General features: G+C 47.6%; 1 protein-coding gene across 1 annotated transcript in view; it reads right to left on the bottom strand.

The window, feature by feature from the left end:
• The window catches only part of slc45a2 (solute carrier family 45 member 2), a 94,178-nt gene that overhangs the window by 58,938 nt on the left and 10,874 nt on the right, over positions 1-24,366 (bottom strand). The window contains exons 3-4 of the mRNA XM_068009820.1: positions 20,901-21,241; positions 18,351-18,494 (exon numbers count right to left, since the gene is read on the bottom strand). Of these exons, the coding sequence (XP_067865921.1) occupies positions 18,351-18,494; positions 20,901-21,241 (485 nt within the window). The remainder of the gene's footprint in view (positions 1-18,350; positions 18,495-20,900; positions 21,242-24,366) is intronic.

A 24,366-nucleotide genomic window follows, 5' to 3' on the forward strand; every position in this document is an offset into this window, starting at 1 on the left:
TCTCTTCCGTTCCGCTGCTCCCCTCTCACTCTCCCCAAACCCCCTCCCTCTCCCCTTCCTCCTTCTCCCTCCCCTCCTCCCTCTCCCCCCCCTTCTCCCAGCTCTCCCCCTCCCTCTTTTCGAACCCCTCCCTCTTTACCCCCTCCTCTTCCCATCCCTCGCCCCCTCCACCCATCCCCCCCTCCCTCTTTCCCCCCTCCCTCTTTCCCCCCACATTCTTTACCCCCCTCCCTCCCTCTTTCCCCCTCCTCCCTCTTTCCCCCCCTCCTCCATCCCTCTTCCCCCCCTCCCTATTTTCCCCCCTCCCTATTTACCCCCCTCCTCCCTCCCTCTTCCCCCCCTCTTTACCCCCCTTCCCGCCTCCCTCTTTCCCCCCTCCCTCTTTACCCCCCTCCCTCTTTAACCCCCTTCCTCCCTCCCTCGCCCCCCCTTCCTCCCTCTTTCCCCCCCTTCCTCCTCTTTACCCCCCCTTCCTCCCTCTTTACCCCCCCTTCCTCCCTCTCTCTTTCCCACCCTTCCTCCCTCTCTCTTTCCCACCCCTTCCTTCCTCTCTCTCTCCCCCCCTTCCTCCCTCTCTCTTTCCCACCCCTTCCTTCCTCTCTCTTTCCCACCCCTTCCTCCTCTTTCCCCCCCTTCCTCCCTCTTTCCCCCCCTTCCTCCTCCCTCTTTCCCCCCTCCCTCTTTACCCCCCCTTCCTCCCTCTTTCCCCCCCTTTCCTCCCTCCCTCCCTCCCCCCCTTCCTCCCTCCCTCCCCCCCCCTTCCTCCCTCCCTCCTTCCTCCCTCCCTCTTTCCCCCCACTTCCTCCCTCCCTCCCTCTTTCCCCCCCCTTCCTCCCTCCCTCCCTCTTTCCCCCCCTTCCTCCCTCCCTCCCTCTTTCCCCCCCTTTCCTCCTCCTCTCCCTCTTTCCCCCCCCTTCCTCCCTCCCTCTTTCCCCCCCCTTCCTCCCTCTTTCCCCCCCTTCCTCCCTCCCTCCCTCTTTCCCCACCTTCCTCCCTCCCTCCCTCTTTTCCCCCCCCCTTCCTCCCTCCCCTACCCTCCCTCTTTTCCCCCCCCTTCCTCCCTCCCTCTTCCCCCCCTTCCTCCCTCCCTCCCTCTTCCCCCCCTTCCTCCCTCCCTCCCTCTTCCCCCCCTTCCTCCCTCCCTCCCTCTTCCCCCCCCTTCCTCCCTCCCTCCCTCTTCCCCCCCTTCCTCCCTCCCTCTTTCCCCCCCTTCCTCCCTCCCTCTTTCCCCCCCTTCCTCCCTCTTTCCCCTCCTTCCTCGTTCCCCCCTCCTCCCTCCCTCTTTCCCCCCCCCTCCTCCCTCCCTCTTTCCCCCCCCCTTCCTCCCTCTCTCTTTCCCCCCCTTCCTCCCTCTCTCTTTCCCCCCCCTTCCTCCCTCTCTCTTTCCCCCATCCCTCCTTCCCCCTCTCCCTCTTTCCCCCCCCCTTCCTCCCTCCCTCTTTCCCCCCCCTTCCTCTTTCCCCCACCTCTCCTCCCTCCTCCCTCCCTCTTTCCCCCACCTTCCTCCCCCATCCCTCTTTCCCCCATCCCTCTTCCCTCCCTCCCTCTTTCCCCCCTTCCTCCCTCCCTCTTTCCCCCCCTTCCTCCCTCCCTCCCTCTTTTCCCCGCCCTTCCTCCCTCCCTCTTCCCCCCCCCTTCCTCCCTCCCTCTTCCCCCCTTCCTCCCTCCCTCTTCCCCCCCCTTCCTCCCTCCCTCTTCCCCCATCCCTCTTTCCCCCCCTCCCTCCCTCCTCTTCCCCCATCCCTCTTTCCCCCATCCCTCTTTCCCCCATCCCTCTTTCCCCCCCTCCCTCCCTGCCTCTTTCCCCCCCCTTCCTCCCTGCCTCTTTCCCCCCCCTTCCTCCCTGCCTCTTTCCCCCCCCTTCCTCCCTGCCTCTTTCCCCATCCCTCTTTCCCCCCCTCCCTCCCTGCCTCTTTCCCCCCCCTTCCTCCCTGCCTCTTTCCCCCCCCTTCCTCCCTGCCTCTTTCCCCCCCTTCCTCCCTGCCTCTTTCCCCCCCCTTCCCCCTGCCTCTTTCCCCCCCCTTCCTCCCTGCCTCTTTCCCCCCCCTTCCTCCCTGCCTCTTTCCCCCCCTTCCTCCCTGCCTCTTTCCCCCCCTTCCTCCCTGCCTTTTTCCCCCCCTTCCTCCCTGCCTCTTTCCCCCCCCTTCCTCCCTGCCTCTTTCCCCCCCTTCCTCCCTGCCTCTTTTCCCCCTTCCTCCCTGCCTCTTTTCCCCCCTTCCTCCCTGCCTCTTTTCCCCCTTCCTCCCTGCCTCTTTTCCCCCCTTCCTCCCTCCCTCCTTTCCCCCCTTCCCCCCTCCCTCCTTTCCCCCTGCCTCTTTTTCCCCCTTCCTCCCTCCCTCCCTCCCTCTCCCACCTCTTTTTTTTCTTCACCCCTCTTTTTATTTCTTCCCCCCTCTTTTCCCCCCCTCTCTCTTCCCCCCCTCTCTCTTCCCCCCCTCTCTCTTCCCCCCCTCTCTCTTCCCCCGCCGCCGTCACCGCTGCTCTCCCCGTGCTGGTCTCCCCGCCATCTGCGCTGCTCTCCCCGGCCCGCTCCGCTCTCTCACTCCGGCCATTGTATGCTGCCACGTGTTTGTTAGGTTTCATCTGTGTGATTCTTTGAGCAGCGCCATCGGCAGCTGCTACAGTCGCAAGCTGTGACGTTTTAGTGGCACATGCTGTATTTGCGCATGTGCCAAAACAGCGCCACCTACCGATTGCGTTGTCAACAAATGCAGTTATTTTTTAACCAGTCAAAAAGTTTTCCTAAAATTCATGTAGACCACATCAACTGCACTACCCCCATCCATCTTCCTTGTTACTTCTTCAAAAAATTCGATCAAGTTGGTCAAAAAATATCTTCCCTTAACAAATCCATGCTGACTATCCTTGATTAACCTGTGCCTTTCTAAGTGACAGTTTATCCTGTCTCTCAGAATAGATTCCAATAATTTGCCCACTACTGAGGTTAGACTGACTGGCCTATAATCATTCGGTCTATCCTTCGCTCCCTTTTTAAACAGAGGTACAATGTTAGCAGTTCTCCAATCCTCCAGCACCACACCTGTATCCAGTGAGGACTGGAAAATAATGTTCAGACCCTCTGCTATTTCCTCTCTTGCTTCTTTTAACAGCCGAGGATACATTTCATCTGGCCCTGGTGATTTATCAACTTTCGAGGATGCTAATCCTATTAATACTTCCTCTCTCCCTATGTTTATCACATCCAATACTTCACACTCTTCCTCCTTAATGACAATATCTGCATCGTTCCCCTCTTCTGAGAAGACAGACGCAAAGTATTCATTAAGAACCATATCAATATCCTCCGTTATAGGTTACTTTTTTGGTCTTCTATGGGCCCTACTCTCTCCTTAGTTATCCTCTTACTCTTAATGTATTGATAAAACATCTTTCAGTTCACCTTGATTTTGCTTGCCAATATTTTTTCATACTCTCTCTTTGCTTTCCTAATTTCCTTTTTGATTTCACCCTTCCACTTTCTATACTCCTCTCGGCTTTCTGTAGTATTGAGTTCTTGGTGTTGGAAATAAGCTTTCCTTTTCTGCCTTATCTTACCCTGTAGGCTCCTGGACATCCATTGGGCTCTAGATTTGGCGATTAGCAAGTTTAGACTTTACTTTGTGGGAACGTGTTTACCCTGAACCCCTTGAATCTCCCCTTTGAATGCCTCCCACTGTTCTGACACTGATTTACCTTTAAGTAGATGTTTCCAGTCTACTTTCGCTAAATCACTCCTCAGTTTAGTAAAATTTCGAAGCTCATTGGTACATTCAGAACACAAAGAAAATAAATTTTCCAACATATCAAATAATCCATAAGCAAGGAAAATGAGTTTACAACTTCCACAACAGATTAACACGGTTAATATACACAGTTTGCACAAAAGGTGCTAAACAGCTGAAACAGGATGCCAAGTTAGTTTAGAAGGCAGTCCTTTGGCCCGATATCATCTTCCAGAATGCTTACCCCCAAAAATTCTGATTACAGTCTGGCAGTTTCACAAATTAGTAAGCATCTTGGTCTCAACGACCATTCTTGGCAGCCTGCTCAGCTATTTAACACCTTTTGTGCATATAAATACTTATTAAAATCAATTCTAAACTTGCTAATCGCAATGCTGAGCGTGTAATCTCGCGTTTTGTTACCTGGTAACTAAAAGTATCCAGGATTTGCCTTCAATGTCCCTTTAAGTATCAAAAATCAATTGATAAAGTTTCCTCTGAAATGGCTCTTTAATGGCCATCATGTCTAGACATTCCTCATAGATCATCCATCTAACACAAGTCCTAAGCCTCCTTGCTCTCCTCTGCACCACCTCCAAAGCCCAGATGGTCCACTCATTTATGCTGTGCAAAAATGTGTATAGCCCTTCAGGTGCCATCCAACCACAGTTTCATCATGACTGCTCGGGACTTAAAACTGGGCTAATGTGAGAATATGATCTAGAAATTTGTCTGTTTAGTTCCCATTTTTCAGATCGAACAGGTCTCTTAAGCCTCAAAGATGGAGGGCAGGAAGCACATACTGGGGCAGGAATTTAATGGACCCCCGAGGGAAGGGAATGGAGGTGGAAGGGGGCCCATAAAATAGCAATGGAAGGCAGCGGGTGGAGTTCCCGTCGCCTTCCCGTCGTCATGTGATTTTGTTGGGGGCAGGAAAGGCCATCTATTAATAACTACTTAAGAGCCTCTTTTTGCTGCCGTTGGTATTTTAGCAATGGTTGTGGGGGGCGGTGGGGGGGGGGGGGGGGACCTCCGCTGCATGGGGAGGTCGCCCAGTAAAACAAAGCTTGTGGGCTTGGAAGAGGGGCCTCCTCCGTGAGCAATTTGTGACCCATGGAGGAGCCCCGGCATCACAGGCTGCCCCTCGATGAACACCACACCCCTGCTGTCAACAACCACCCTTCCCCCACCTCGCCGGGCCTGCCGGACTGCTGCCAGCGACCCCACCACACTGACCTGGAGTCCGAGACTCCAGCAATGGGCCTGGTCCCCAACCTCTTGTAGTACCGGGAGTGACCACTGGTCCCGGTGGCATTGCTGATACTTCTGAGCTGTAGCCCCTCTGATTGCCTGGCAACTCTTGGGGATGGGATTTCCATCCTTAAAGAGACAGGGACCACGATGCCAGGCAGTTAATTTCCCGGGTGATGTTAAATACAGCCTGGGAGGGTGAGCAGGGGTGGGGGAGGATCTCCAAAGGGGCCCTTTTGTATGGGCCTAACACCTGTTTGAGGTAGCCTCTGTGGAACTACACTCCAGTTTACATGCAGCTTAACAGTCCACCTTGCAGCAACCAACAAGGTAAGATTACAAAATATACTTACCTAAATATGGCATCAGCTGGAGCAGGAACGTTTCTCCCGACTGCACATTTAACAAACACTGACCACTGTCAGCCATTGCTCAAACCCTTCCCCGATCACTGCTGTGACTCCACCCTGGTTGCTGCCACTACCCCTCCGCCCACCACTACCTCATGACCCAATCACCACCTTCCTCGTCGCCCCATTTCTCATCAACCCCCTTATTGGTTACTGCCCCACCACACCCCTCCTCGCCCCGCTTAACGGTTGCCAACTCTGGTTGGATGCATTCCTGGAGGATTCATCCAACTGCCTCACCCAGTTATACAGCGTTTTTTTTTTCCTTTTTATAATATATTTATGACTAATAAATATTCCTGAGATTCAGGGAAGGTTCCATTGATTGGAAAATAGCCACTCTAACTCCTTGATTCAAAAAGGGAGGGAGATAGAATGCAGGAAACTAGAGGCCAGTTAGCTTAACATCTGTCTTGGGGAAAATGTTAGAAGCAATTATTAAAGACGTTATAGCAAGACACTTAGAAAAAATCAAGGTAATCAAGCAGAGTGAACATGATTTTGTGAAAGGAAAATCAGGGTTAACCAATTTATTGGAGTTCTTTGAAGTAGTAACATGTGTTATGGATAAAGGGAAACTGGTGGATGTACTGTACTTAGATTTCCTGAAGGCATTTGATAAGGTGCCACGTCAAAGGTTATTGAGCAAAATAAAAGCTCAAGGTGTAGGGGATAACATATTGGCATGGAAAGAAGATTGGCTAGCTTAACAGGAAACAGAGAGTAGGTATAAATGGGTCATTTTCTGGTTAGCAAGATGTAACGAGTGGTGTGCTGCAGGGATCTGGGTTGGGGCCTCAACTTTTTACAATTTATATAAATGACTTAGATGAGGGGACCAAAGGTATGGTTGCTAAATTTGCTGATGACACAAAGATGGATAGCGAAGTAAGTTGTGAAGAGCACATAAGGATTCTACAAAGGGATCCAGATAGGTTAAGTGAGTGGGCAAAGATCTGGTAAAGGGAGTATAATGTGGGAAAATGTGAAATTGTCCATTTTGGCAGGAAGAATAAAAAAGCATATTATCTAAATGGTGAGAGATTGCAGAGCTCTGAGATGCAGAGGGATCTGGGAGTCCTAGTGCATGAATCGCAAAAGGTTTGTATGCAGGTACAGCATGTAATTAGGAAAGTTAATAAAATGTTATTAAAAGCAAAATACTGCGGATGCTGGAAATCTGAAATGAAAACAAGAAATGCTGGAACCACTCAGCAGGTCTGGCAGCATCTGTGGAAAGAGAAGCAGAGTTAACGTTTCGGGTCAGTTCCGAAGAAGGGTCACTGACCCGAAACGTTAACTCTGCTTCTCTTTCCACAGATGCTGCCAGACTTGCTGAGTGGTTCCAGCATTTCTTCTTTTCAATAAAATGTTATTGTTAATTTCGAGGGGAATTGAATACAAAAGTAGGGAGGTTATGTTTCAGTTATACTGGGCATTGGTGAGACCACATCTGGAGTACTGTGTACAGCATTGGTCTCTTTAGTTAAGGAAGGATGTAAATGTGTTGGAAGCAGTTCACAGAAGGTTTACTAGACTAATACCTGAAATGGGTGGGTTGTCTTATGAGGAAAGGTTGGACAAACTAGGTTTGTATCCATTGGAGATTAGAAGAGTAAGAGGCGACTTGATTGAAACGGATAAGATTCTGAGGGGTCTTGACAGGGTGAATGTGGAAAGGATATTTCCTCTGGTGGGAAAAATCTAGAACTAGAGGTCACTGTTTAAAAATAAAAGGTCGCCCATTTAAGACAGTGATGAGGGGATTTTTTTTCTGTCAGAGTGTCATGAGTCTTTGGAACGCTCTTCTTCAAAAGCTGATGGAAGCAGAGTCTTGAAATATTTTTTAGGCAAAGGTAGATAGATTCTTGATAATCAAGGGTGTGAAAGGTTATCGGGCGTAGGTGGGAAAGTGGAGCCGAGGTTACAATCAGATTAGCCATGAATCTTGTTGAATGGCGGAGCAGGCTCGAGGGGCCAAGTGGCCTACTCCTGCTTCTAAATGTTCATATAAACAAGAATGTAAAACAAGTGAAAAAAAATGGACCAATGACTTTTCTTCTGGATTGGTCACAGCAGTGTCCAGGAGGATAATACTTAATTCCTGGAGGACTCCAGGACAACTCTGGACAATGGGCAATTATACCCCTTGTTGTTCAGAGAAGTTGTATGTTCCGTCAAGTGTTCTTGGTAAGCTTGGTGTTATTTGCAGATGGAACTACCTCAGAGTTTGACTACAAATCCAGATCATTTATACGTACCAGGAACAGGAGGGCTAAAATTCCAAAACACACAAGGGAAGACGAGGAACTTTAACCACCCACTGTTTTCAACTGAGAGCCGATTGATTTCAAGTAGATTTTCACACATCGTAGCCATGGCAATTTTAAATAGTGAACCTAGCTAACCAGGCTGGACGACTTCCTGCCCACAACAGATGGGAAGCAACTGGCAGCTTGTGGAAATTTCAGCAGTCCTTGCTGGCACTTAGCTAAGAGTGGGGACTGGAGTTCCAGGGGTCCTGCATCATGGAAGATAAACCTTCTAAAGATCTTCAAGGAACTGGACTCCACATACCTCATTGTGTTGCTTAAGGTAACACAAAGAAACACATGTTATGGTGGCAGTGGTGGTGAAAAGACAAGATATAAGCTTGAACATCTCTAGAAGGTTTATTAACAGTTAAACTGGTATATACAATACAGAGCAAACTAAATACAAAACCTTTGTCCAGGGTGTTACAGTGCAGAGTGACTATGGCTTCTAGTCACATGACCACATCCTGGTACTTAGCTCATTAGCATACTGAGTTCTTAAAGGGACATCACTCTTAGAGTGATCAAACAATAGCTACTTCCCAAATCTGTGCCCATCTTTCTTGGAACTCCATGTTTGAAACCCTCCAATCAGGTTTATACTCCTGCCTCAGTATTAAAGCAGCTCTCAACAAAGTCACAAATGACACACTATGTGACTGTGACAAAGGTAAACTATCCCTCCTTGTCATTCTTGACCTGTCTGCAGCCTTTGACATGGTTGACCACACCATCCTCCTCCAAAGCCTCACCACTCCCCCAATTCATAGCTGGAACTACACTCACCTTGTTCCATTCTTACCTAGCCAGCTGTAGCCTGCAATGGCTTCTCTTCCTGCTCCTGCCATTATCTCTGGTGTCCCCCAAGGATTTATCCTGGGCCCCCTCTTATTTCTCATCTACATGCTGCCCTCTGTAACATCATCCAAAAGCACAGTGTTAGTTTTCACATGTATGCTGATTACACCGAGCTCTGCCTCACCACCACCCTTCTCAACTCCTCCAATGTCGATAAATTATCAGACTGCTTATCTGACATCCAGGACTGGATGAGCAGAAATTTCCTCCAATTAGATATTGGGAAGACTGAAGCTATTGTCTTTGGTACCCCTCCAAACTCCATCCCTGTCCACACGCTAGCTAGCATAGAAATAGGAAGATAGGTAGGATCAGCATGTGGCTTGAGGCATGGTGCAAGGATGGCTTCAGAATGTTGGGGCACTAGGACCAGCCCTGGGGCAGAAAGCACCTATTTAAAAAGGGATGGATTGTACCTCAACAGGACTGGGACCAATGGCCTTGCGGGGAGGTTCATTAGTGTGGTGGAGAGGGTTTAAACTAAATTGGAAGGGGGATGGGCATCAGCATACTGAAGTAGAAAAGAGGAATAAGGTGTTCTCAGTGAGAGCGTTGGATAGTATCAGAGAAGGGATTAGACAGGAGCAGACTAAGAAGTAGTTCTCGGAATACAATGACAGCTTTTCAATGTGTGTATGCAAATGAACAAGGTGTGGTGAATAAGGTTGGTAAGCTACAAGCACAAATATCCGTGTGGGAATACGATGGAGTGGCAATAATGGAAATGTGCCCTAAAAATGGTGACGACTGGGTGCTTAATATTCATAGATTCAGAGTGTTCAGAAAAGCTAGGGAAGGATAAAAGGGAGGTGGGGTGGCAGCACTGATCGGGAAAGACATTCTGGTGTTGGAAAAAGTGAATGTCCTCGAGGGGGCAAAGACAGAATCCATCTGTTTAAAGCTGAGAAGCCAAAAAGGGATGATTATGCTCCTAGGGATATTCTATAGGCTGCCAAATAGTGAGAGAAATAGAGGAGCAAATCTGCAAGGTAATCACAGAGATGAGCAAGAAAAATAGAGTGGTGAAAATGGGTGATATAAATTACCCAAATATTGATTAAAAGAGAGGGGAAGAATTTCTGAAATGTCAGAGACAGCTTGGACAAAAAAAATGGCTTAAGGACATAAAACAGCAAGTTGTGGTAAATGGTCATTTTTCAGATCGCAACATGGTGGACAGTGGTGTTCTCCAAAGGTCAGTTCTAGAACCACTGTTTTTTGATATATAAATGACTTGGATATTGGAATACATAGTAACATTTCAAAATTTACCGATGATAACAAACGTGGAGGAGTGGCAAACGGTGAGGATGATACAAATCGACTGCGACAGGACATAGATAGGCTACCAGAATGGGAAGTGGAAAATGGAACTTAATACAGAGAAGTATGAGGGGATGCATTTTGGCAGAAGGAATAGGGAGAGGCAATAAGGACTTAACGACACAGTTCTAAAGAGTGTGCAGGAACAGAGGGACCTGGGTTGCATATGCATAGATCCTTGAGGGTGGCAGGATATACTAAGACAGTGGTCTGCAAAGCTTATGGGATCTTGGGCTTTATAAACAGAAGTATTGAGTGCAAACACATAGAAGTTATGAACCTTTCTAAAGCTTTGGTTATGCCACACTAGGAGACTATTGCGTGCAGGTTTGGTCACCACACTTTACAAAGGATCTGAGGGTTCCTGAGAGGCTGAGGAGGAGATTTACCAGAATGGTTCCAGGGATGAGGGATTTTAGCTACAAGATGAGGTTCGAGAAGCTGGGGGTGTTGTCCTTGGAGCAAAGGAGATTGCGATGAGATTTGATAGAGGTGTACAAGATTATGACAGGTTTGGAAAAGGTAGACAAAGAAAAAAGGCTGCTTTTAGCTGATGGTACAAGGACTAGGGCACACAGATTTAAGGTTTTGGGCAAGAGATGCGGGTGCGGGGGGGGTGGAAATGTGAGGAAGAACTTTTTTTTACACAGTGAGTGGTAATGACCTGGAACTCTCTGCCCCCAAGAGTGGTGGAACCAGAGACAATCAATGCTTTCAAAAGGAAATTGGATGGGCATTTGAGGGAAATAAACTTGCAGGGCGACATGATTGAGCAGAGGAGTGGGACTGACTGGATTGCTCTATGGAGAACTAGCATAGACCGAACAGGCCGAGTGGCCTCCTTCCGTGCCGTGAACGACTCTATGAGCTGAATTTTACCCTCGGCGGATGGGAGCCATCCACTGACTGAAAAGTCGGTGATGAACCCGCCTCCGCCTGGCCTGGGGATTCGGCCCGCATTTTATGGTCCCCAGGCCTTTAATTGGCCTGAGGCGAGACTTCCACCTCATTGAGCAGGAAATCCCGCCTAATGGAGCTGCAGGCCAATCAGCAGGCCAGCAGCCACTGGTACCGCGTAATTTGGTGGTGGAGGTGGGAGTGGGTTGCGAAGGGCCCCCCGAGCCTACCGCTCCATTTTACGCCCGCCCCCTGCCACCTTCCCGCTCTTTGGGGACTGTAAAATTTAGCCCTATGACTCCCTGACAGCTGTCTGAGACTGAACCAGACTGTTCGCAACCTTGGCGTCGTGTTTGACCCAAAATGAGCTTCCAACCACATATCTGCACCATCACTAAAACTACTTACTTCCACCTCGGTAACATTGCCTGATTTTGCCCCTGCCTCTACTCATCTTAGAGAGTCATAGTGAGATACAGCACTGAAACAGGCCCTCCGGCCCACTGAGTCTATGCCAACCAACAACCACCCATTTATACTAATCCTACATTAACCTCATATTCCCCATCACATCCCCACCATTCTCCTACACTAGGGGCAATTTACAATGGCCAATTTACCTATCAATCTACAAGACTTTGGCTGTGGGAGGAAACCAGAGCACCCAGTGGAAACCCACATGGTCACAGGGAGAACTTGCAAACTCCACACAGGCAGTACCCAGAACCGAACCCGGGTTACTGGAGCTGTGAGGCTGCAGTGTTAACCACTGTCCCACTGTGCCATCTTCTGCTGTGCTTGTTACCTCTAGAGTTGACTATTCCAATGCACTCCTGGTTGATCGCCCACAATCTACCCTCCATAAACTTGATTTCATCCAAAACTCTGCTGTCCGCGTCTTAACTCACACCTGTTCACCTATCATTCCTGTGCTCACTGACCTATATTAGCTCCCAGTCCAACAGTGCCTTGATTTTAAAATTCTCATCCTTGTTTTCAAATCCCTCCATAGTCTCATCCCTCCCTTCCTATTTCTGTAATCTCCTCCAGCCACACAACCCTCCGAGATATCTGTGCTCCCCGAAATCTGGCCTCTTGGGCATCCCCGATTTTATCGCTCCACCATTAGTGGCCATGCCTTCAGCTGCCTAGGCCCTAAGCTCTGGAATTCCCTCCCTAAACTTCTCTGCGTCTCTACCTCTTTTTGCTCCTTTAAGACACTCCTTCAAACGACCTCTTTGACGAAGCTTTTGACCAACTGCCCTAATAGGTTGCTCAGCATCAAATTTTGCTTTATAATGCTCCTGTGAACTACCTCGGGTTGTTTTATTACGTTAAAGATATTATCCAAATATAAGTTGTTGTTGCAGACATTGTCCTAACTCAGCTCAGCGTGAACATTTGTAAACCACTGTCTGAGCTCAAACTCAATAAAGGAGTGTTTTCATAGAATTATCGAAATTACAGCACAGGAGGAGGCCATTCAGCCCCCAGTGCTGGCACTATCTCCTGTAAATTCATTCCCTCAGATCTTTTTATATTCCTCCTTTTCAAATATTTATCCCATTCCCTTTGAAATGAAGTTTTACTCTCTACCTCAATAGTCACATGTAATAAAGAATCCCACAGTCTAAATCCCTCAGTTCAAGAACCTTCCTTCTCAATTTCCCCTGGTTTCTTCCAGTGAGAATCTTTGCTTCCATTCCCGAATTCCCATTCACCCATCAGTAGAAATAATGGGCTGAATTTTACCTTAGACGGATGGGAATTTGCCACCGATGTGAAAGTCAATGGCGAACACGCTTCCGCCAAGCCCGGGGATCCGTTCTGTATTTTACGGATCCCCGGGCTTGAATTGCTGCGAGGCGGGGCCTCCACCCACTTGAGGGAGGAGGTCCTGCCTCCCTGAGCTGCCGGCCAATCAGCGGGCCAGCAGCTCTTAGTCCCAGCAGCACCACCGGGAGCGGTGGCCACGTCTGGGACTGCAGCCCTGCCGACACCAAGGACCCTGGAGGGAAGGTAAGTTAAGGTTGCCTCATCAGGGGGATCGGTCCTTCCCTGGTGAGGCTGGAGTGGTCATCTAGGGGGAGGGGGGCATCTTGGGTCCCTGGGGCAGGTTGGGAGGCAGGGACGGCCCTCAATCGGGCACACTGTGCCTGATTGCCATGGCACCTCCCGGGGCGCAGAAAGGCCGGCAGCTACCGCTGGGCGGCCTTTCACGTCCCCAGCACGCCTGCTTGCCACAGTAGAATTACCCTGGAAGTGGGCGAGGGCCCTTAAGTGGCCGTTAAGTGGCCGCTTAAGGGCCTTGATTGGCCTCGGGCAAGCGGGCTGTTTCCCACCCCCCACCCGACACTGAAAACGTGGCCGGAGGCGGAAGCAGGGCGGGTAGGGCTCCCGGAGCCTCCCGCCCAATTTTACGTCATCCCCACGCCACAATCTGACCCGCTGGGGTGGCGTAAAATTCAGCCCAATCTTTCATTATTTATCCACGGTAAGGTCCACAGAGGTTATTCACCCGTTTACTGGCTGCTCCTTTGTCAGTGTCACTGTTATTCACCACACTGCTGCAGCTGCTCCTCACTCAGCAGGATGTGCAAGGCCCTAGGCCCAACCCCATTCCTCTTCTCTCCCTTAATCCCAATTTGCACGTCTCTGTCATTCACCAAGTTCCCATTCTCCCATCTCCATCTCTCCCCTCCCGAGCTCCCATTCCCTGGGCTCCCCCTCCACTCGAGCCCTCACTCCCCAGAGACCCCCTCCACCCGAGCCCTCACTCCCCAGGTTCCCCCTCCACCCGAGCCCTCACTCCCCAAGCTCCCCCTCCACCCGAGCCCTCATTCCCCAGGCTCCCCTTCCACCCGAGCCCCCACTCCCCAGGCTCCCCTTCCACCCTGCCCTCACTTCCCAGGCTCCCTCTCTGCCCGAGGCCCAAGTCCCCAGACTCCCCCTCCACTCGAGCTCCCACTTCCCAGACTCCCCCTCCACCCCAGCCCTCACTCCTCAGGCTCCCCTTCCATCTGATACATCACTCCCCAGGCTCCCCCTCCACAGCAGCCCACACTTCTCAGGCTCCCCCTCCAACTAGACCTCCACTCCCCAGGCTCCCCCTCCAACTGATCAGCCCCACCCTTCCCTCCCCGACTACCCTCTCCTGCTTCTCTATGTAGCCCCCGCCCATGCCGTCGCTGCCACCCCGTGATGATTCATCCTTGCTGTTGCTGAGCCTGGAGGGAAACATCCATTCCAATGCTGGTGTTAGTTTAGCGGATGAGTTAAAGGAAGAAACGTATAGTCCTGAGATTCAACAGCACAAATCCAACTGAATCCGACTAAATTCAGATTTATGAAAGGGAAATCATGTTTAACAAACCTATTGGAGTTTTTTGAGTATGTAACGAGCAGAATAGATAAGTGGGAAGTGGTGGATGTAGTATATTTAGATTTTCAGAAAGCTTTCGATAAGGTGCCACACAGAAGGTTAGTAAACAAAATTAGAGCACATAGGCTTTGGAGGAATATACTGGCATGGATTGAGAACTGGTTAACGGACAGAAAAATAGATTATATTCAGATTGGCAGGCTGTGACTAGCGGGGTACTGCAAGGATCAGTGCTTAGCCCCAGCTATTCACTATCTATATCAATGATTTGGATGTGGGGATTAAATGTAATATTTCCAAGTTTGCAGATGACACAAAACTAGGTGGAAGTGCAAGTTGTGAGGAGGATGCAAAGACGCTTCAAGGGGATTTGGAGAGGCTAAGCGAGTGGGCAAAGATTTAGCAGATGGAATACAATGTGGAGAAATGAGACGTTATCCACTTTGGTAGGAAAAACACAAATACAGAGTATTTTTTAAATCGTGAGAGGCTGGGAAATGTCAAACTTCAAAGGGACTTGAGCCTGCGGCTCCAACCATTTGCACAGTACCACTTCCCTGGTGATTGTAATTTTCTTGAGTTTCTTGAGAGGTCATCTCATTCAAACATACAAAATTATTAGAGTTGATGCAGGAAGGATGTTTCCCCTGGCTGGGGAGTCCAGAACCAGGGGACACACTCTCAGAATAAGGGGCAGGCCATTTAGGACTGAGATGAGGAGGAATTTCCTCACTCAGAGGGTGATGACTCTTTGGAATTTTCTGCCCCAGAGGGCTGTTGAGGCTCAGTCGTTGAGTACGTTCAAGACTCAGACTGATAGATTTCTACATATTAAGAACATCAAGGGCGGCACAGTGGCGCAGTGGTTAGCACTGCAACCTCATAGCTCCAGCGACCCGGGTTCAATTCTAGGTACTGCCTGTGCGGAGTTTGCAAGTTCTCCCTGTGACCGTGTGGATTTTCTCCGGGTGCTCCGGTTTCCTCCCACAGCCAAAGACTTGCAGGTTGGTAGGTAAATTGGCCATTATAAATTGCCCCTAGTATAGGTAGGTGGTAGGGGAATATAGGGACAGATGGGGATGTGGTAGGAATGTAGGATTAGTATAAATGGGTGGTTGATGGTCGGCACAGACTCGAAGGGCCTGTTTCAGTGCTGTATCTCTCTAAATCAAGGAGTACGGGGATAGTGCAGGAAAATGGTGTTTAAGTAGAAGATCAACCATGATCTCATTGAATGGTGAAGCGGGTTCAAAGGACTGAATGGCCTACTCCTGTTCCTATTTCTTATGTTGCATGCCACGTTGAAACATTTGTGAATATGTGGGGAATATTGCTCGCCATTCACTTAATCTGGCAGGTAGAACTAAATTGTAACAGTGCACAGGGTAATGAGTATTCATGTTATTTAACTGAAGGTAAAGCTGCAGTCCGCCATCACGCTGGGGGAACCCTGGAACGCCACAAACCTGCCGCTCATTTAATTCCACTAAAATATCCCGCCATTGGGAATCCAAAAAAAGCCTCCCGCCTAATTATATCACCTCGCATGCCACCAAATCTGCTGTGGTGGACAGCACAAAATTCCCCCCTTGGTCCATCTTATTCCCCAGCAGCTGACCCAGCAATGCCTCCTTCCTAGTCAGACCGAGAACATACTGGTGAAGGAAATTCACCTGAACACATTTCTGAAATTCATCCCCCCCCCCACCCCTTTCCCTTTACTGGAATATAATCCCAATCGATATTTGGGTAATTAAAGTCCCTGAATATCACCACTCTATAGCTCTTACATGACAACATTTTTCCAAATCAGTACGGCCACCCCACCTCTCTTTTCTCCTTCTCTATCTTTTCTGAACACTGAGTACAATCTTGTGCATGTTAAGAAATAATGGAAGATTCTGACCATTTCTGAGTCCCGACCCCACACTGACCGTCAGCGCACCCACCTGGGAAATCTTCCCAGAGGTGACCAACTAAGGACGGAGAGTGAGTTCCTGAAGCTGCAGGTCCAATCAGAGGGCCTGCAGCCTTGGAAGAACTGCAGCCGCGCCATCACAGGTGGGCGCTAACCACTCCAGGAGGGGACTGCGAGGGGGTCACAATCTTGAGGTGCCCTCTGATGAGGTATTGAATTTAATTAAATAAATGGTGGTCACAGCCTCCAGGCCACCTCATGGATGGTCAGAAGCAGCAGCTATGGCCTGCTGATGGCTGGGGCTCTGGCGGGGTGGGGGGCGCTATTTTGTGTAGGAGGCCTTGCGGCAAACCCCCCCCCCCCGCCGGCAAGCTACCTCCAGATACGTACCGGGCTTTGCCCTCAAATGGGAGATCGATCTTCCCAGTGGTGGCCCCAAATAGTTACGCGACCCCCAAGCTTTCTCTCAGAGGTTTATGCGACTTTGGAACTCTGCCTCAGAAGATGGTGGAGGTGGGGACATTGAATATTTTTTAAGGCGGCGGTAGATAGATTCTTGTTAGGCAAGGGAATCAAGGGGTATCGGGGTAGATGGGAGTGTGGAATTTGAAACACAAACAAGTCATGATCTTATTGAATGGTGCAGCAGACCCGAGGGGCCAAAGGACCTATTTCTGCGCCTAATTTGTATGTTCATAAATCAGCCCAGAAATGGGCACTTAAATCATACAGCTTGGCTACCTGCCGCTGCTGGGTGAGTAGCCTCAGCTGGTGATGACCCACCTCCAGGAAGGTCGCCCAGAGGTGAGAATGCATCAGCCCGCTGACCTGACACCAAGTTATGTGACTTTTCTCCTGGTCCCACCTTCAAGCTCGCCCCCTCTAGACCGGGAAGATTCTTCCCTTGGTATCTCTGAATATTAATTTCCCAGTTCTCAGCATTTTTAAGCCAGGTTTCCATCATTGCCACTACAACATATTCCTGCTTGGCTATTTGCTAAGTACCAGTTTGATAGTTGCACACACCCCAAAGACTCCTGCACTTCCTGCCTCCTCCTACTGTTCCGGATGGTTACCCATCTACTATCCTGAACTCTCCCTGCCTGTGAGGTGGCCACCTTCTGGAAGGGACGATCCAGGAAACTTTCATGCTCCATGATGCTCCATAGTGATTCTCGCAGGCCCTCAAGCTTGGTAACCCTGAGATCAAGCTCAAGCAGCTGGAGATACTTTCTATATATGTGGTTTCCCCAAGAATCATTAAAAGTATGATCAGGTCTGGTAAACAAGACGACAGATTAAACTGTTGCTGGAAGTCATGTGCTTTAAGCAATAAACAACAGAAACCTTGGTGACCTGGGGAAGACGTTTACAAAGAAGTGGCAGTTCAAGTTTTATAGGGGTCAGGAGGCTTGACTCTAGAGATATTGTTTTTGGTTTCGATTCGGACAGTGTGTTGGGGTGTGAACTGGTTTGAAGACAGTTGGAGAAAACCTGCCAAGAGAGCAGTCACCATCAGCTCACCCTCTTCCATCTCTTTGAGAACTTCCTGAGAATCAGATGTAAAAAATAGAGAAATTGATGCTGCATTTCTCCTGAAAAGTCTGCCAGAAACCCCGCCAAACTGATCCTCGACCTCACCTGAAAAGAACTACTCTAGAAAGATGCCAGTGACAGCCGTCTACGCGTATTTGTGATGCCAGCCCCAAAAGGAATAACTGACATCTTTCCATATCTTCTATTTTTTCTTCAAGAATTAGCATGTATTTGGCCAAAGTACTCTTTTTTGTCTTTTTTTTTTAAAAACAGATCCTCTGCAGAGAGAATTTCTGTATTTTTTTCAGTGTGTGCGTGAGTTTGTATGTTGGGAATTTAAAAAGGGAACTTTCAAATTTTAATTTGGGTGTTAATGTTTTGCTTCGTTACTGGTTAAGAATTGTTTCATAATAAACTGATAATTTTGTTGTTTATTAAAGAAACCTGGTTGGTGTATTTTATTCTGGGATAAAGAGTAGAATCTATGATTGACTGTATCGGTAACTGGGTAAACATTTAAATATATGTTGCGACCTGTAGAGAAGTGGAACTAAAAAAGACACAGTGTACACCTCCCACCTCAGTTGTGACAATATATATGAGGCATCCATTGGAATGAAAAGCACAACTTGGCTGTTGATTTGCTTCCTTGTTACCAAATGTTGTTCAGAATAAGTCTCGAAAACATCAAAAGTAAGTTCAAAATAAAGATTAGTCAATGCCACATTTTGTTTTTACCTGTCCCATGAAGTCAGTGAAGAATAGCATAGTTGAGAGAAATGCTGTCCATCCTATGAGGTGACTAACACACAAAGAACGGTAATGAGAAGGCATACTGAACAGAGCTTTAATCAGCGACTTTAAGGTTATACGTCTTAGTACCTGAAAACAAATATAAAATATATTAGCACAGCTAAATTAACTTTCACCAATAACGAATGCAATTTGCATAAACCTTCAGAAATCCTCTACAAAATGCTGTAGCAAAAGTTGTGGAGATGTTCTACCGATGCTACTGAAATACAAAAAATATTTATGGATCTGGAAGCTATAGGCATTATAAATAGAAAATGAATCCTTTCTTATCTTCATATGTGTGCTTACCTATTCCATGGTGTAAGTAATCATTTTGTGAGTTTATCATTTTAATGGGATTGTGTCTCAATATGATTGTGCTAGGTCAAAAGAAAATTTCTTTGCAATTAAAAATAAATTTCATAGAGTTTTCTTTGAAGTTTTCCATGATATTTAAAAGCAATTATTAGTATCCCTGCGAACTCCCTAAATACATGAAAAAGTTGAACTTTTGGAAATGCGGTCTTTAGCATGGCAACTCATTTAAATAGTTGGGGTGGCCCGCCCCCGCCAATCATGTGGAGGGGGGGGGCTGTCCGTTGCCTGCAATGGCGTCAGCTGCCTGTACGCATCATATACTCTACTCTTTAAAAAATTAAAGAGTAGATTATACTCTAAAGAAAGATCCCCAAAATTGAATTAAAAATTTTTTATGCCCTTTTCCCACCCCCAATAACAATTACAATAACTATTTGCCCTTTCCCCCCAAAAAACACTTACCTTTTACATCTGACCTTTCCCCCCAAACTGCTCAAAGTTTAAAGTTCAACCCTTCTCACCATCCCCTACACCCACTATGCGTATTTGACCCGGTCACCCCCCACCTCCCCCCACCCCCCCCCCCCCCCCCCCCCACCGCACTGATAAACTTAGCTCCTTCTCCCTCCCCACCAGTGTCACACCTCGTTCCCCGGATGGGGATCTGAAGGCACGGGAGCACTGACCGCCACACTGAAAATCGCAGTGGGCCTTCAAGATCTCAGGTAAGTGTAGTTAAATGTATTCATTTTATTGATTTGAATATGTTAGTTGTGGTCCCGTTGCCTAGCACCTGGGCGGGGGTGCCGCCATGGAGCCTCGCCGCCACCTGGAGAATTGGGCCGTGCCCTGCCGGCATTGAGGTACGTGGCGGGCCTCATCCGGATCCATCTTCAGGAGCCCCCCCACCCCTCACAGGCCACGATGTCGAGGGTTACTTCAAATCCAGCCCAACGTTTCAGTTCTGTGTGACTTTCATCAGAACTGGCAAAAGGTAGAAATGAAATAGTTTTTGAGCAAGTAAAAGGGTAGTTGCATCAACTTTGCATTGAGCTTCATTAGAACATTGTAGCAGGCCAATAACAGTATGTTCAGAGTTGGAGCAAGGTGGAGAATTGAAATGACAAGGGATAGGAAGCGCAGGATCGCGTTTGCAGACTGAACGGAGGTGTTCTGTAAAATGGTCAACATGCGTTTAGTCTCCCCAATGTAGCAGAAGCCACTTTGTGAGCAGTGAATACAGTTTATTAAACTGAAAGAAGTGCAAATAAATCACTGTTTCACTTGGAAGGAGTGTTTGGGGCCCTGGACAGTGAGAAGGGAGGAGGTAAAAGCACAGGCATTGTACCTCCTGCGCTTGCAAGGAAATGTGCTGTTGGAAAGTGTTGGGGGTGACTGAGGAGTGGACCAGGATGTTGGGGAGGGAATGATCCCTTTGGAATACTGAAAGGGGAGTGGAGGGGAAGATGTGTTTGGTGGTGGCATCACGCTGGAAGTGGCAGACATGATGGACAATGATCCGTTGAATACGGAGGCTGGTGGGGTGGATGGTGAGAACAAGGGAGTCCTATCGCTGGGAGGAAGGGGAAGGGGTGAGAGCAGTAGTGTGTGAAATAGATCGGGCATGGTTGAGGGCTATGCCAACCATGGTGGCGCGGGGTGGGGGGACGGGTTCCTCGGTTGAGGAAAAAGGAAGACATATCAGCAGCACTAGCATGGGAAGTGGCATCATCCAAAACAGATGTGACGCAAATGAAGAAACTGGGCAAATGGAATCAAGTTCTTGCAGGAAGTGGGGTGTGAGGAAGTGTAGTCTCGGTAGCTGTGGGAGTCTATGGGCTTATAGTAAATATTGGTTGATAGCCTATCCCCAGAAATGGAGACAGAGAAGTCGAGGAAGGGAACAGAAGAGTCAGAGATGGACCATGTGAAGGTGAAAGAAGGGTGGAAATTGGAAAAAAAGTCAATGAAATTTTCCAGGAAAGGAAGAAGTGGCACCGATACAGTCTTATGTAAAATGGTTCCACCATGGAAAACAAGATACTGTGAAGAAACCCCTAAATTGATTTGGAAGACAGTCATCCTTTGATAAAGTACACTATAAAAAAAACTTTCCTGCTTGCAGCCCCAGTAAAGTTTAATTTTAATCTAAAACTCAGCGTAAAGGATAATTACCTCTTCCTTTGATGGTTTAATGCAGGTGATTTGCGAATTGCCTTCCAATTTTTCCCCCACTGGCAAAGATCTTGGCTTATTTGGATCATAGTGACCATTTGCAGGACTCTCAATGGTTCCGTAATCGGGAGTATTATTTTCCAACAAATATGATTTCTGAAGATCTACATCATGACCAAATGGAATTTCCGGAATGCTGAATAGGTGTATTATTAGAAATATGGTGAAAATAATCACAGCAAAGAGGTAAATAACCTGATATTCAGATCCCAAAATATGTCCCAGAAAAGTGTTCTTCCATTCTATGGCACCAGTTAGGTAGCCTGCAGCACCTCCAAGGCCTACACAAACAGAAGTCAGATCCATTAAAATTTATAGAAATTGAGCAATTTGTATCAAAATTACTTACTGCTGTTTAATCCATCAGAGCCACTATCAGTATCTGCTTCCAAATAGGTTAGAGAATGGGGAGATGTTCCTTTCCCTCATTTTTTAAAAATAGTAGATGCTGGTGATACATTTGGAAACAAGTTTGAGGAGATTGCTAAATCTGACAGCCCAAGGGCCCTGAATTAACAGGTAACAAGGATACATGGAATTTAAGCTTGATGTATTAACTCAGCTGCCACCCAGTGTTGTACTCAGCAACTCCTGAAAGCTCCAAGGATCCAACATCTTTGTTTCAATAAAAATTAAAATATTAAAAGGTTAATTATAAGCTTCATTTTCAAAACAGCAGAGCATCACTCAGCTCACAAATTATGAATTTATGCATTTGAATAGTTTTTTTTTAAAGTCATAAGTAAAGCAAAAGCAAGGCAGAAGTAAAATGCAAAAACTTACAAAAAGTAGTGGGAGGATATATTTGCCATAGAAGGAGTGCAACGGAGGTCCACCAGACTAATCCCTGGGATGGCAGGATTGTCTTATGAGAAGAGCTTGTAGAAACTGGGCCTGTATTCTCTACAGTTTCGAAGAATGAGAGGTGATCTCATTGAAACTTACAAAATTCTTAGTGACAGGGATGTAGAAACAATGTTTTCTCTGGCTGGTGAGTCTAGAACCAGGGGGGACAGTCTCAGAATAAGGGGCAGGCCATTTTAGACTGGGATGAGGAGGAATTCCCTTACTCAGAGGGTGGTGAATCTGTGGACTTCTCTACCCCAGAGGACTGTGGAAGCTCAATCGTTGAGCATGTTCAAGACAGAAATCAATAGATTTCTGAATACCAATGACATCAAGGGATATGGGAATAGTGGGAAAAATGGTGTAGAGGTAGATGATCAGCCATGATCTGTTGAATGGCAAAGCAAGCTTGACAGGCCAAATGGCCTACTCCTGCTCCTATTTCCTATGATCCTATGATTCCCTATGAACTGGAAATTTACTCTATCTCAAAAAGATGAATAACCACGGAAAATGTTTCCAAGAGGAAAAAGAACTCAGAAATAATAATTCATCATTAGCTCCAGGATCTGTATCTAACATAATATAGGTGATTTTCAACTGCCTTCTGACTGTTTCTTGCCTGAAAAACAGATGAACAGCAATGAAAAAACATGCTACTCCTTGGATGCCCACGACTCACCTGATGCAATTTTCTGGAGGCTCTGCAAATAGCTGAACAGCATGTCCACTTATATCTGATGGGCCTCTATGCCAATTGGATGTGATGCCAAATGGCTTGGTTCTGTGCTGTACGTTCGATGTAATTCATAGAATCGTAGAACAGCAGGGCACTGAAGGAGGCCATTCAGCCCATTAAATGCGCCAGCACTTCTGAAGAGCTATCCAGTTAGTCCCATTCCCCTGCTCTCTCCCCATATCCCTACAATTTCTTCTCTTTCAAATATTTATCCAATTCCCCTTTAGAAGCTACTATTAAATAGGTAACCACCACCAGTGCATCCAAAATCCTAACCACCCATTGCATAAAAAAGATTTTCCTCATGTCCTCGTAAAAGCTTCATGATTTTGAACACCGCTATTAAATCTCCTGTTAGTCTTCTCTGCTCTAAGGCAAAAAGACCCCAGCCTCTTCATGTAACTCTAATCGCACATCTCTGCAAACATTCTCGTAAATCTCCTCTGTACCCTCTCCAAAATCTTCATGTCCTTCCTAAAGTGCGGTGCCCAGAATTGTACACAATACTCCTGCTGGGGCCAAACCAGTATCTTATAAAGGTTTACCATAATTTCCTATCTTTTAGGAACATAGGAGCAGGAGTAGGCCATTCAGCCCATCGAGTCTGCCCTGCCATTCAATATGATCATGGCCGATCATCCACTTCAATGCCTTTTCCCACACTATCCTCATATCCCCTTATATCATTTGTATTTAGAAATCTGTCAATTTCTGCTTTAAACATACTCAATGACTGAGCTTCCACAGCCCTCTGGGGTACAGAATTCCAAAGATTCACAACCCGCTGAGTAAAGAAATTTCTACTCATCTCTGTCCTAAGTGGCTTTCCCCTTATGTTGAAATTATGTCCCCTGGTTCTAGACTCCCCAACCAGGGGAAACATCTAAACTACCCTGTCTATCCCTTTAAGTATTTTGTAGGTTTCAATGAGATCACCTCTCATTCTTCACAACTGTAGAGAATACAGGCCCAGTTTGACCAATCTCTCTTCCTAGGACAGTCCCGCCATCCCAGGAACTAGTCTGGTGAACCTTCATTGCACTCCCTCTGTGACAATAATATCCTTCCTATGGTAAGGGGACCAAAACTGCACACAGTACTCCAAGTGCAGTCTAACCAAGGGTCTATACAATTGAAGCAAAACTTCACTACTCCTGCACTCAAATCCTCTTTTGCATTCGATGCCTCTATTTATAAAGCCCAGGAGCCCATACGCTTAATGAACTCCTTTGTAAACCTGTCCTGACACTTTCAAAGATTAGTGCACAAACACCCCCGCCTCTCTTCTTGCATCATTTAAAATTGAATTTGCAAATTGAGGTTCTCTGCTGTTGGTGGATCCTGATTCTGGAGTACAAAAGGGCAGAGCATGCACTGTGCACACTCCACTCATTTACTAAGTGGTAAATAGTCTGACAAGCAGTCATTAAAGGGACCATTAGTGTCTACTCCACAGACCTTTTTTTAACTTTTTGTGCAGCCAAGAAGAGCAGGGGTGGTCATCCTGGCCTTATTAAAATACTTTGGCCCAGTTCTTGTCTGTACCTGCCCACCAGTCTCCCAGACTTGAGCTGCTAGCTGCTCAATGTAGGACCCATCCAATCTCCCAGCCTCCCACAGCCAGTGTGCTGCAGTGGTGTGTTCATTTGGCACATGCAGATCGTTGGTTGTGTTCAAGTGAGACATGAATCTATAAATAGTTCAGGCCTTCCGATGCCAGCTGCAAGTTGGTGGCACAGCCACTCCACCCACTTCACACAGTTCTCAGCAGACGCTGAAAATCTCTCCCAATCCCTGACTGGTTTTCACATATAGTGACAA

The sequence above is a fragment of the Heterodontus francisci genome, chromosome 1 (genome assembly GCF_036365525.1).
Source record: "Heterodontus francisci isolate sHetFra1 chromosome 1, sHetFra1.hap1, whole genome shotgun sequence".
Taxonomy (NCBI): Eukaryota; Metazoa; Chordata; class Chondrichthyes; order Heterodontiformes; family Heterodontidae; genus Heterodontus; species Heterodontus francisci.